Below are 14,692 nucleotides of genomic sequence, written 5' to 3' on the forward strand. Positions count from 1 at the left end.
TGGAAGGCTCTCCCACCTGGAAGGCTCTGTCAGAGTGACCATCGGGTTCTTGGTCACCTCCCTGACCAAGACCCTTTTCCCCCGATTGCTCAATTTGGCCGGACGGCCAGCAGTAGGAAGTCTCTTGGTGGCTCCAAACTTCTAACAATTAAGAATGATACAGGGCAATGTGTTCTTCGGGACCTTCAATGCTGCAGACATTTTTTGGTACCATCCCCCAGATCTGTGCCTCGACACAATCCTGTCTCGGAGCTGTACGGAAAAAGTGAAGGGGTCTGAATACTTTCCGATTGCACTGTATATAGCAAAGAGTATCCCTAGGTCTAGCACAGTAAATACTTTAAAGATCCAATGCAGCCTTTTTATCCTCAGTATCAAATAATTTCCAGGTAACAATGAAGTACATTAGTGATTATTTTTCAATTAAAATAGTCAAAAATTAAAAAAAAATTGCTTTTCTCCGGCAAGAATTTTGGCAGGACTGTCTGGGAGTGTTCTGAGTGAGTAGGAGAAAACAGAATATTTGCTGTTATTGGCAGAGAGGTTTGGAACTCTTTCTTATTAGCCTATTAACGTCACCAGGTAGGCCAAAACTCCATCCCACCACAGGTTGAAATTTCAGGCGGTCTTTTCAAACAGCTCTTACACTAAAAGGGCATTATCATTTTCACAATTCCACAGTATTATTCCAACCTCATAGTTATGAATTACAGTACCAGTCAAGTTTGGACACACCTACTCATTCCAGGGTTTTTCTGTATTTTACATTTACATTACATTTAAGTCATTTAGCAGACGCTCTTATCCAGAGCGACTTACAAAATTGGAAAGTTCATACATATTCATCCTGGTCCCCCCCGTGGGGAATGAACCCACAACCCTGGCGTTGCAAGCGCCATGCTCTACCAACTGAGCCACACGGGACCATTTTGATTATTTTCTACATTGTAGAATAATAGTGAAGACATCAAAACCATGAAATAACACATACGGAATCATGTAGTAACCAGAAAAGTGTTAAACACTTCTAAATATATTTTATATTTGAGATTCTTCAAAGTCGTCACCCTTTGCCTTGATGACAGCTTTGCACACTCTTGTCCAAACTTTTGACTGGTACTGTATATATAAAGCACATGAAAATCATGTTTTGACTGCAATGGTCCTTAATTAGTTTATGCATGAACTGCAGAACAGTGAATATTGACAACAATTTGGGTAGCCATCAATGACAGAGTTGACACGCCACTGAAGGAGATGACAGTTCATGACAACAATCATGACCGAAAGACATACAAATAAAGGGTTTTAGGTTTTTATTGCCATCCTCAAGTTTGAGTTACATGCTCCGCATTGCAATCATATTGATTATCTTGTCCTGAATTTTTGTGTACGAAACAAAACGGTCTCATTTAAATAGGAAAAGAGAAGGCTAAAGAATAAAAGTAAGACTAGGTACCAAAATCATACCAACATATTTTTACCCTTTAAAATCAATTAACTGCATTTAAGAGCCGATTGGGTTTGGACTTTGGACAAGTAAAGAGAAGAGCCAAGTATCCTATAAAACATTGAGTCTGGACTAGAAAAGGTCAAGGCTGCATTACCAGAATAACTCAAGAGTGTGGAATGCTACAATTAGCAAAAGTGTGTGATTGCAGCCCTCAATTTGTGGCATTCCTGTATGTGTTCCTGGAGAGCAGTGGCTAGCTCTTGTGGCTGTTTCGTGCTATTATAGGACAGGGATAGGTAGAGTACAAAGACACTGTGTCATGGGAGAGGAGTGTCACTGCACGTCACTCCCAAGAGCAGGAGTACAATTGGGGGTTGGGGGGGTGCTGTAGTTTGGTAAGAGGTGGATACTGTCCTGGATGATGCAGTTGCCTGATGTTGGTCCTCTTGACAGGGACAACCTGGCATTCATGGAGGGTCCTTCAACTATACCGGTACCACAGGAATTAATATATATAGATAGAGAGAGAGAGAGAGAAAGAGAGAGACAACGAGAAAGACATCCGTTATACCAACAAATGATCAAAATCCTGTTATTCTACTCCATTTAATGTGTAACAGTACGGTTATACCATCGAGAAGAACTATTGGCTGGCCAACTGATTCATCTAGCTGCACGTGCCAAAGGGGACCTGTGAAGGGTCTTCACAGAGAGTCAGGGCTGGTGCCAGAACAAATCAGTTGCACGGGCATTTGACATCGATAGGGGGGACAATTTATATTCACGGGTCCGCCTATGTGTGCACATTGCCATACTTTTTGGGCCCAGACAGAATCAGACACATGGGCGCTGTTTTGTTCGCTCAGATGCTTTATCAGAGATTGATGCGTCTTTCTGTCGGTGCGCATCTCGGACAAATAAATTATCAATATTAAAATATTTTATTTGGACAGGCAGGAGGTATGGTAGGGCGGGCCAGTACCCCCAAGTCCCACCCATAACGCCAGCCCTGTGGAGAGTACAGATTCATGCTTTATCACAATAGCAGGTGCAGCTCTGCGGGTGGCTGCACGCCAATATTCAATTACATGTAAGAAAGAATAACACAAACAGAAGGCTAAACATCTCTGTCTGATGTTAAACTCTTGAACGTTACTTCAAAATTTAAATTTAGTAGACTAGTAAAGCTGCATAGTTCTAGAAAGTTTTGGAATTCCCCTTTCTGGTAAAAATAGTTATACATTGCTGAGGTGTACTTCCCTTTTGAGGACACAAGCTCAAATACATAGTTCAAATATTATGAAAAAATATTAATTTTTTTAAACATACAGTCCCTTCAGAAACTATTCCTACCGCTTGACGTGTTCCACATTTTGTTGTGTTACAGCCTGAATTCAAAATGTATCAAATGGATTTTTTCTCACACAAATGTAATAAAAATTAAATACAGAAATATCTCATTGCCATAAGTATTCACACCCCTGAGTCAATACTTTGTAGAAGCACCTTTGGCAGCGATTGCAGCTGTGAGTCTTTCTGGGTAAGTCTCTAAGAGCTTTCCACAAGTGGATTGTGCAACATTTGCCCATTATTCTTTTCAGAATTCTTCAAGCTCTGTCAAATTGGTTGTTGATCATTGCTAGAAAACCATTTTTATGTCTTTCCAGAGATGTTCAAGTAGATTTAAGTCAAAACTGTAACTCGGCCACTCAGGAACATTCAATGTCGTCTTGGTAAGCAACTCTAGTGTAGATTTAGCATTGTGTTTTAAGTTATTGTCCTGCTGAAAAGTGAATTCATTTCCCAGTGTCTGGTGGAAAGCAGACAACTCTGTTTTCCTCTAGGATTTTGCCTGTGCTTAGCTCTATTCCGTTTCTTTTTTATCTTGAAAAACTCCCCAGTCCTCAACGATTATAAGCATATATAACAGTTTACTTTTAGTCCGTCCCCTCGCCCCGACCCGGGCGCGAACCAGGGACCCTCTACACACATCAACAACAGTCACCCACGAAGCTTCGTTACCCATCGCTCCACAAAAACCACTACTTCAAGGTCTCAAAGCGAGTGACGTCACCGATTGAAATGCTATTAGCGCGCACCACCGCTAACTAGCTAGCCATTTCACATCGGTTACACATACCCATAACACGATGCAGCCACCACTATGTTTGAAAATATGGAGAGCGGTACCCAGTAATGTGTTTTATTGGATTTGCCCCAAACCTAACACTTTATATTCAGGACCAAAAAATAATTGCTTTGCCACATTTTTGCAGTATTACTTTAGTTCCTTGTTGCAAGCAGGATGCATGTTTGGAATATTATTATTCTGTACAGGCTTCGTTCTTTTCACTCTGTCAATTAGGTTAGTATTGTGGAGTACCTGCAATGTTGTTGATCCATCGTAAGTTTTCTCCAATCACAGCCACTAAACTCTAACTGTTTTAAAGTCACCATTGGCTTCATTGTGAAATCCCTGAGCGGTTTCCTTCCTCTCCGGCAACTGAGTTAGGAAGGATGCCTGTATCTTTGTAGTGACTGTGTGTATTGATACCCTATCCAAAGTGTAATTAATAACTTCACCATACTCAAAAGGATATTTAATGTATGCTTTTTAAATGTTTTACCCATCTACCAATAGGTGCCCTTTGCGAGACATTGGAAAACCTCCCTTGTCTTTGTGGTTGAATCTGTTTCTGAAATTCAGTGCTCGCCTGAGGGACCTTGAGATGAGGTAGTCATTAAAAAATTATGTTAAAGACTATTATTGAACACAGAGCGAGTCCATGCAACTTATTATTTGAGTTGGCAAGCACATTTTTACTCCTGAACTTATTTAGGCTTGCCATAACAATGGGGTTAAATACTTATTGACTGAAGGCATTTCAGCTTTTCAGTTTTAATTCATTTGTAAAACAAATTCTAAAAACATAATTCCACTTTGACATTATGGGGTTTTGTGTGTAGGCTAGTGACAAAAACATCTACATTTGATCAATTTTAAATTCAGGCTGTAACACAACAAAATGTGGAAAAAGTCAAGGGGTGGGAATAATTTCTGAAGGCACTGTATATGATTTTTTCCCTATTCAACGAAAGCGGGGCAATAGGGCTTGAAATGACTGAAATTCTTTCTAAATATAGTAACAATCAAATGATAAACAGCTTTCTATTAGATGTCACCTGTCTTATAACTGTTAAATAAATATTATCATATTTAGTTATAGTACAAATTTAGCCCCCTTTCATATAACCTCCTCTGAGCAACGCAGAAAGATAATTTTAATGTCTGCTGACTCATTAAAAATTAAACTTCAGAAAGTGGTGGTGTTTCAATTCTACAAAATTATTTAGTATTTCTTCATGTTGAGAGCTCTAAATCCAGCTGAGAATATCACAGCAATCTCAAAAATGCCCCAACTCCTAAAACACTCCATACACCCACAAGCATGCACTCACCCAACTCCCCCCTCTGCCCAACACATACCTCGCCAAACGGCTTCATGGGAACGTTGCGCAACACAACTGCTAACACACACAGTGGAGTACCTGTCTAAGATTTCAGATCAGCAGCATTCTTTTGACTCCCTCAGTTACAGTGATTACTGATGTTGAGAAACAGCCAACATGCCAAGCAACCTGCCAGATAGGCAGGGTAGACGGCACATCTCAGGGGTAATGTGAGGGACAAGGTAGTACATAAATAATCAGATGACAGACAAGTAAAACAAAGCTCAGAACTATAGTTAATGTGATTCGATCAGGATTAAGGAATTAAGAAGTGTATTGACTCCAATATTTGTATATGTTCATTTGAATCCATCACAACAATAAGGTACCATATGACACTGTTGAAATCCATGATGCAATATAAAGAACGCACAGCCTACACACAGCCATCCATTGTCGGGTACAACAATGGTCTCGTATGCACTACATCAACTCCTGTATAACACGCCAACGCAACAGACGCTATGACTATGACGTAATTAAGACTTGGTAACCATTTTGACCCAACCCTGGCTTTTCTCTATAAACATCCATCAGCTACCCATCAGTGAGATATTTGGAGCGTTTGGCACATTGACTTGGATTATGCCCTGGCTTAATTAGTGTTTACCATGACTGAGTCAGTCAAACACTCTGCCAACCAGAACAGTTGACGTTTGATGTTGTACATAGTCTCCCAGGGACAGTGTGTCTCGGGTTTGTTTACCGTAGAGCTATTTGTTATGGTTCCTGTCAGATGACTGTAGGAAACCACAGCTGCTACTGACCTGACCTGGTTCAATGCGGGTCAAAAGTGTGCGCCAGTTTACGGGCCAATGTTCTACACCAACTGATTCAGCTGATCAACTGATCACCAATACTTTGATTAGCTGAATCAGGGGTATTACCGCTGGGCTGAAATAAAAGCTCTCCAGGACTAGCAGGGAAGAACACAAGCCTACAGTAGAACTCAAACTGAACTATGAACCTGCCCAGTGTGGTAGCTGTCTCACAAAGCGGTAGTAATATTCTAGAGATTAGTGTCAATCTGCTAGGCTGACAGATCAGACAGTTGAAGAAACATTGATGATCATATCAATATGATTTGGGAGTATCAATGGAGTGTCCTAATGAGGCCTGGCTTTGGCAGGTTCCCCTGGCACAAGTTCCAAATATAATCAACCCATTAGTCCTTTGTGGTTTAGCAGGTGAAAATGGTGTATTGTTCCGGGGACATCATTTACACTTCCACTGTGACTCATGTTGTGAAGTTGAAGTGCCGGTTTCCTTTGTGTGTGTGTGTGTGTGTGTGTGTGTGTGTGTGTGTGGGGCTGTTACTGTTGGTGGTACTCTACCTGTGGTTACAGTAAGAGGAGAGCAGGCCAACACTTCAGCAGACAGAGTTATCCTGGATTACCACACTCTCCTGGGGAAGATGGAGTGACTGAGGAAAAGGAGGAGAGGAAGGAGGAAGAAGGGGATGATGAGTAGAGTGGGAGTGTGTGATGTATAGTAGAGTTGTATAAAAAAAGAACAATATGATAGATGGATTATTGTGAAAGAAAGGAGAGAAGGTGTAAAATAGCCCCGAACTTATTATCACTTTCTTCTGGTTCGACTCAGGCATGCGGAAGGAATAAAGAAATTCTGATCCATTTTCCCTCAATCATTTCCTTGAAATAACTCCTCTTTCCTGGATTCTTCTCTACCCATCATCTTTCACATCTGGTTCCTCTCCTTTTTCTCCTATTTTTTTCTTCTCTCTCTCCGTCAATCTCTATTTCTGTCTCGCTCTCAAATTCCTGAATAGTGCCTTGATCCATCTAAATCATTGTGGTATACATAACAGGTGTTGGCGATAATGCCACCATTGTGCTTCTATTGTATGCTGTCGTTATGGTTCAAGTAATAAAAAATACATGTATTGTCATTTGCTCTCAAAACAGGTTTTTCATCCCAGTCTATCGGAGCAGGTTTCGTTCAGTCCATCTTCCATCTTTCACCTTTTTTAATTATTATTTTATCCCACGCTTTATCTTAAAGCCCGAAATGTGTGGTAATGGTGATCGACGGTATTTTCACTTCTTTAGAGCGTGTGGGGAAAGTTAGTTTAGATGATTCACAAAATATCTATTTACTAAGAGGTCGCACTACTGCGCTGTTGTAGAAGGACTACTTACAATATTGATGACAACAATATAATCCTTTGAGAGCAATCTTATTTCCCTACAGTTGCGAAAGCATCCAATTTGTCTAATAATTTAGAGAGAATTCTAGCAGGTCTGCAAACTAATATTAGAATCATTCAAACTGTGTAAGTGTAGGTGAGTGTATAGACCTATGTGATGGTGGTGTGTGTTATTGAATAGTTACCTATTTCGTGGTAAAGCGACCCCTGCTTCGCTGTGACCAAATGGGATTTCCTAGGAGAGGGTACCTCGATCTTCATCAGGCCATTACAACACTGTTTCCACTGACCTGTAGAGTGAAAAGTCGACATGTCTTTGTAAAATAGATTTGTTGAAATGTTACTAGAATTATGTTCAGCTTCTTGGTGAAATGTAACCCTAACCCACTTCAATTTAAATATAGTTAATTTACATGATCTTTACTTGTTCTTTATCCCACACAATCCATCCCTTTGTCCAAGAAGGAAGAAAAGAGTGAGTAGTATGGCAAGATTATTTAATTTCAGTATAATGCCAAATCAAGCCACATTCTCCAGACAGGTTTTTCTAATTTATATGCATCGGCATGGCCTTGTGCATGCATTGCCACTGTATTCCAGAAGTCAGGCCTCTCTAAGCATGTTAAAAAAAGATACATTCGCTGTTTGTAAGAGATCGCATAACTGGGCGTGTAGAACATGACATGACTTGAGTTACAGTATTTCCACTACTATAGCCGAGGCCGACAACAAATATCAAATCAAATCAAGTTTATTTTATATAGCCCTTCGTACATCAGCTAATAACTCGAAGTGCTGTACAGAAACCCAGCCTAAAACCCCAAACAGCAAGCAATGCAGGTGTAGAAGCACGGTGGCTAGGAAAAACTCCCTAGAAAGGCCAAAACCTAGGAAGAAACCTAGAGAGGAACCAGGCTATGAGGGGTGGCCAGTCCTCTTCTGGCTGTGCCGGGTGGAGATTATAACAGAACTATGCCAAGATGTTCAAAATATTCATAAGTGACAAGCATGGTCAAATAATAATCATGAATCATTTTCAGTTGGCTTTTCATAATTTTCATTAAGAGTTGAAAATAGCAGGTCTGGGACAGGTGGCGGTTCCATAACCGCAGGCAGAACAGTTGAAACTGGAATAGCAGCAAGGCCAGGTGGACTGGGGACAGCAAGGAGTCATCATGCCCGGTAGTCCTGACGTATGGTCCTAGGGCTCAGGTCCTCCGAGAGAGAGAGAGAAGGAGAGAATTAGAGAGAGCCAAGATTTTCAAAATGTTCATAAATGACAAGCATGGTCAAATAATAATCAGGAATAAATATCAGTTGGCTTTTCATAGCCGATCATTAAGAGTTGAAAACAGCAGGTCTGGGACAGGTAGGGGTTCCATAACCGCAGGCAGAACAGCTGAAACTGGAATAGCAGCAAGGCCAGGCGGACTGGGGACAGCAAGGAGTCATCATGCCCGGTTTGCCGTGACGTATGGTCCTAGGGCTCAGGTTCTCCGAGAGAGAAAGAAAGAGAGAACGAGAGAATTAGAGAGAGCATACTTAAATTCACACAGGACACTGGATAAGATAGGAGAAGTACTCCAGGTATAACCAACTGACCCTAGCCCCCCGACACATAAACTACTGCAGCATAAATACTGGAGGCTGAGACAGGAGGGGTCAGGAGACACTGTGGCCCCATCAGAAGAAACCCCCGGACAGGGCCAAACAGGAAGGATATAACCCCACCCACTTTGCCAAAGCACAGCCCCCACACCACTAGAGGGATATCTTCAACCACCAACTGTGGTCAAATATTACCATTCATCCATCCCTTATTCAAGCATGCTCAAAATTAAATAGACCGGTAGACTATTTTAAATATTTGACAACAATACAAGGCTACAGCATGGTGTTGCTGTGTGATAGAAGCACAACATCATAGCTTATTTAATTTCACAGCCTATACCAAGGCAGGAGATAGATCACAATCATCTATTGATAAACAAAATATTGAACAGTTCCTCTCTGGCATAGAAATGTAGGCTGTAATATTTACTTTTAAATAGCTTGAATTAGCAATCAATCTTACAGAATGCGCAGCCAGTGTTAGGCACTCGCTATAAGCAGCATGTTTATTTTACCTTTATTTAACTAGGAAAGTCAGTTAAGAACAAATTCTTATTTTCAATGACGGCCTAGGAACAATGGGTTAACTGCCTTGTTCAGGGGCAGAATGACAGATTCTTACCTTGTCAGCTTGGGGATTTGATCTTGTAACCTTTCAGTTACTAGTCCAACGCTCTAATCACTAGGCTACCTGCCGCACAGGGCTGGGCAATATGGCCAAAATCTCATATCGGGAGATTTAGGTCATTTCATATCCCGATAACGATACATATCACGATACAGCACATTTTCTGTATTTTCAATTAATAAATAGTTTACATTTTGAATTAAACTTAGATTATTTCTCCTTTTATTTTGAACCTCTGTGCAAATAACAAAATATAAAATAATGTATAAAATCTAAAAAGGTAAATAGAAAACACTTCAACTATAGTTGCAAACAAAATAAATATAGGCCTAAAATAAATAAATAAGCCTCTTGCAACGTCTGAGTTTGTTTTGAGCACTCGACTGTACTGTTTTGGGTATCATCCGTAGACTCTCTCCGTACTGTTTCACATGATTATTGCGTAGGTGGTAAAAGAGGTTATTGGTGTTTGAGCCTGTTGGTCGGGACCGGCCTGCGGCATATTTTGCAGAGGACGATTTTCTGGTCCGCGTCAGACTTTTCATATCCAAACCACGTCCATGCGACCGAAGTAGCCCCTCTTTCAGGTACGAGCTCTGTGTCTCCGTGCTCTGTGTCACGTTCACTCTCCATGTTTGTTTGTGTTGCAAATTCCCTTCCACATGACAATACCTTGACTTTGTTGTCCTGAAGCCATTTTGCCACAACTTTGGAAGTATGCTTGGGGTCATTGTCCATTTGGAAAACCCATTTGCGACCAAGCTTTAACATCCTGACTGATGTCTTGAGATGTTGCTTCATTATATACACATAATTTTCCCTCCTCATGATGCCATCTATTTTGTGAAGTGCACCAGTCCCCACTGCAACAAAGCACCCACACAACATGATGCTGCCACCCCCGTGCTTCATGGTTGGGATGGTGTTCTTTGGCTTGCAAGCCTCCCCTTTTTCCCTGCAAACATAAAGATGGTAATTATGGCCAAACAGTTCTATTTTTGTTTCATCAGACCAGAGGACATTTCTCCAAAAAGTACGATCTTTGTCCTCATGTGCAGTTGCAAACTGTAGTCTGGCTTTTTGATGGCGGTTTTGGTGGCTTCTTCCTTGCTGAGTGGCCTTTGAGGTTATGTCGATATAGGACTCGTTTTATTCTGGATATAGATACTTTTGTACCTGTTTCCTCCAGCATCTTCACAAGGTCCTTTGCCGTTGTTCTGGGATTGATTTGCACTTTTCAGACCAAAGTCTCTCATCTCTCATCTCTAGGAGACAGAACGCGTCTCCTTCCTGAGCGGTGTGACGGCTGCATGGTCCCATGGTGTTTTTTACTTGCATACTATTGTTTGTACAGATGAACGTGGTACCTTCAGGCGTTTGAAAATTCCTCCCAAGGATGAACCAGACTTGTGGAGGTCTACAATATTTTTTCTGAGTTATTGGCTGATTTCTTTTGATTTCCCCATGATGTCAAGCAAATAGGCACTGAGTTTGAAAGTATGCCTTGAAATACATCCACAGGTACACCTCCAATTGACTCAAATTATGTCAATTAGCCTATCAGTAGCTTGACATCATTTTCGGGAATTTTTCAAGTTGTTTAAAGGCACAGTCAACTTAGTGTATGTAAACTTCTGACCCACTGGAATTGTGAAACAGTGAATTATAAGTGAAATAATCTGTCTGTAAAAAATTGTTGGAAAAATTAATTGTGTCATGCACAAAGTAGATGTCCTAACCGACTTGCCAAAACTATAGTTTGTTCACAAGAAAATTGTGGAGTGGTTGAAAAACTAGTTTTAATGACTAGTAAACTTTAAAAACTAGTTTTAATGACTAGTAAATGATTAGTAAACTTCCGACTTCAACTGTGTATGTATATATAATATAATGACCATCTTATGAAGACAAGAATGATAAAACCTAACATTACAATTTAACAGTAATGATCATCATATAACTGGTAATGTCACTTCTATCTGTCCCTGTCGGATTTAAGAAGGGTGGGCTAGTAGCGTGTAATGGGTCAAAACAAAAACATGCACAGCCTGTGAGTATGCAGGACCAGGGATTGTGTCCACTGGTATACAGCAAATCGATAAGTATTTAAATTTAATAAAATAAATAACCAAATAGAATTTAATCAAACTTAATCAAATCCAATCAAATGTAACTAAATTGAATAAGTATGACTCACTCATGTCATAGAAGTGCTGCCAGAAGGCCTCCATCCAGCGCTGTGTGTCCTGGGGTGTGTGTGTGACCAGAGTGTGTGTGACAGCTTCGTCACCTCGGGTGTGTGTGCTGATGGATATACTCTGGGTATGGTGGAGAGGCCCTCTCTCGGACACATGGATGCGGGTCTCCTGAGAAGGAGAGAAACACACACAAGCCATACTGAAATCTTAACAGAAGCATGTTCAAATCAAATAGTATTTGTCACATGCGTCAAATACAACAGGACCTTAGCGTGAAATGCTTACTTAACTCTATTTCTTGAGCTGCATTGTTGGTTAAGTAAATATTTACTAAATAAAGTAAAAAAATATTTTCACAGCTTTCTATTTTCTCACAACCGGTCAAACCGATGTCATTTGGACATTTTGCACAGGCATTTGTTGTTGTTGTTGCATTTGATCTCCGTTCCCTAAAAGTCTTTGCTTCGTGAAAAAAGCAGATACGACAATTGCAACTTTACCGATGTCAACTAACCCATCTGGACAAGAGGAATACCTATGTAAGAATGCTGTTCGTCAACTACAGCTCAGCATTTAACACCTTAGTACCCTCCAAACTCGTCATTAAGCTTAAGACCCTGGGTCTTGATCCCGCCCTGTGCAACTGGGTCCTGGACTTTCTGACGGGACGCCCCCAGGTGGTGAGGGTAGGTAACAACATCTCCACCCCACTGATCCTCAACACTGGGGCCCCACAAGGGTGCGTTCTCAGCCCTCTCCTGTACTCCCTGTTCACCCATGACTGCGTGGCCATGCACGCCTCCAACTCAATCATCAAGTTTGCAGACGACACTATAGTGGTAGGCTTGATTACCAACAACGACGAGACGGCATACAAGGAGGAGGTCAGGACCCTCGGAGTGTGGTGTCAGGAAAACAACCTCACACTCAACGTCAACAAAACAAAGGAGATGATCGTGGACTTCAGGAAACAGCAGTGGGAGCACCCCCTATCCCCAGGACAGTAGTGGAGAAGGTGGAAAGTTTTAAGTTCCTCGGCGTACACATCACGGACAAACTGAAATGTTCCACCCACAGAGACAGCGTGGTGGAGAAGGCGCAACAGCGCCTCTTCAACCTCAAGAAGCTGAAGAAATTTGGCTTTTACAGATGGCTTTTACAGATGCACAATCGAGAGCCTCCTGTCGGGCTGTATCACCGCCTGGTACGGCAACTGCTCCGCCCACAACCATAAGGCTCTCCAGAGGGGAGTGAGGTCTGCACAACGCATCACCGGGGGCAAACTACCTGCCCTCCAGGACACCTACACCACCCGATGTCACAGGAAGGCCAAAATGATCATCAAGGACAACAACCACCCGAGCCACTGCCTGTTCACCCTGCTATCATCCAGAAGGCGAGGTCAGTACAGGTGCATCAAAGCTGGGACCGAGAGACTGAAAAACAGCTTCTATCTCAAGGCCATTAAACAGCCACCACTAACATTGAGTGGCTGCTGCCAACATACTGACTCAAATCTCTAGCCACTTTAATAATTAAAAATTGGTTGTAATAAATGTATCACTAGTCACTTTAAACAATGCCACTTTATATAATATTTACATACCCTAAATTACTCATCTCATATGGATATACTGTACTCTATACCATCTACTGCATCTTGCCTATGCCGTTCGGTCATCGCTCATCCATATATTTATATGTACATATTCTTATTAATTTCTTTACGCTTGTGTGTAAAAGGTAGTTGTTGTGAAATTTTTAGATATTACTGCATGGTCGGAACTAGAAGCACAAGCATTTCGCTACACTCGCATTAACATCTGCTAACCATGTGTGTGTGACCAATAACATTTGATTTGATTGAAGCATTCATTCTATCGATTTATGCCATTCTGGTGAGCAAGCTTTTATTTAGTCTTCTAGGGCAACATATAGGCTAATGACAGAAGAGAAGCTGCATGTATCTAATTATAGACAAGTTGACAAAAAAATTGCATAACAAAATATCGGAAATTATAAGCAGAAACATATTTAAAATCAGGCAACAAAAACTCCTGCCCTCTGTCAAAAGAAATCTTTCAGCGTGTCTGACTGTAGCCTACAGCCCATTTTCTATATTAGCGGGTAAGGGCCTTAGATTTCCACTTTATTACATATAGTCAAGCGGTTGTGGATGGGTTATTAGCAAACACGGGCAGGTGCGGGTGAACAAACAGCTGACCCGCGCACCACTAGTGCACATAGCTGCTGTGATGTGCACATGGCTGATGTGCAGGTACTGTAGCTGCTGCCAGGCTGATAAGCACCCACATTGCATGAAATAGTTGGTTTCATTGTGAGAGAATGAGCGTGAAGGGGTTAAATAGCAAGCAAACCGAATTCCGTTCCTGTAATGCTCAAAGCAAGATCGGACTTTAAACTTGCTTGTTTACCCAACCGTGGGGCAGACGGTCTTTTGGCCTCCCATCCCATTCTAACCACCTCTCGCCGGCTTTGTATTCATGTTACCTGATGAAATTGCTATACAATATTATCTTTTTGCCATCTGATGCACATTCAAATGTTAGAAATCAGAGAGAGCTCTCCCTGTCCTCTGCCGTGTCCTGATTGTATTACTACTGATTATATCTGGAAATGTGCATGCACACCCTGGCCCTTCTATTGTTGCTAGCCCCATTTCTGATTTGTGCTCTGATATCTGCTTCACTGATTTCTGCTCTAGTCAAAGCCTGGGTTTTCTGCACGTTAACACAAGAAGCTTATTACCTAAAATGTATCAATTGAAAGTGTGGGTTCACAGCTCCAATCCAGACGTGTTGGTCATTACTGAGACGTGGTTAAGAAAGAGTGTTTTGAACACTGAAGTTATCCTTTCTAGTTATAACCTTTTTCTGCAAGACAAATCTTCCAAAGGTAGTGGAGTAGCAATCTTTACCAAGGAACACCTTCAGTGCTCGTTTGTCTCCATCAAGTCTGTCCCCAAACAATTTGATTTGCTGGTTTTACACATCAAACGTTCATCTAACTCTTTGTTGACTGTTGCTGGGTGTTATCGGCCACCATCAGCACCGGCCTGTACCCTAAATGCCCTAAGCGCTCTCCTGGCCCCGTCCACTAAGTCT

The 14,692-nt window shown here is 41.4% G+C and overlaps 1 protein-coding gene across 5 annotated transcripts in view; it reads right to left on the bottom strand.

Moving 5' to 3' along the window:
* Positions 1-1,301: 1,301 nt before the first annotated feature.
* The window catches only part of LOC139552209 (rhotekin-like), a 34,085-nt gene continuing 20,694 nt past the window's right edge, over positions 1,302-14,692 (bottom strand). For 3 of the 5 annotated variants that reach the window (XR_011670394.1, XM_071363706.1, XM_071363705.1), the window contains 4 exons: positions 11,567-11,735; positions 7,316-7,420; positions 6,298-6,386; positions 1,302-1,938 (listed from right to left, as the gene is read on the bottom strand). Coding sequence is in view for 4 of the 5 variants with exons in the window: in XM_071363706.1 (XP_071219807.1) it covers positions 6,346-6,386; positions 7,316-7,420; positions 11,567-11,735 (315 nt within the window). In the remaining variant the exon portion in view is untranslated. Of the gene's footprint in view, positions 1,939-6,297; positions 6,387-7,315; positions 7,421-7,610; positions 8,625-11,566; positions 11,736-14,692 lie in introns of those variants that run through there. The other 2 variants (XM_071363709.1, XM_071363707.1) reach the window with 1 other exon arrangement.

The sequence above is a fragment of the Salvelinus alpinus genome, chromosome 24 (genome assembly GCF_045679555.1).
Source record: "Salvelinus alpinus chromosome 24, SLU_Salpinus.1, whole genome shotgun sequence".
Classification (NCBI taxonomy): domain Eukaryota; kingdom Metazoa; phylum Chordata; class Actinopteri; order Salmoniformes; family Salmonidae; genus Salvelinus; species Salvelinus alpinus.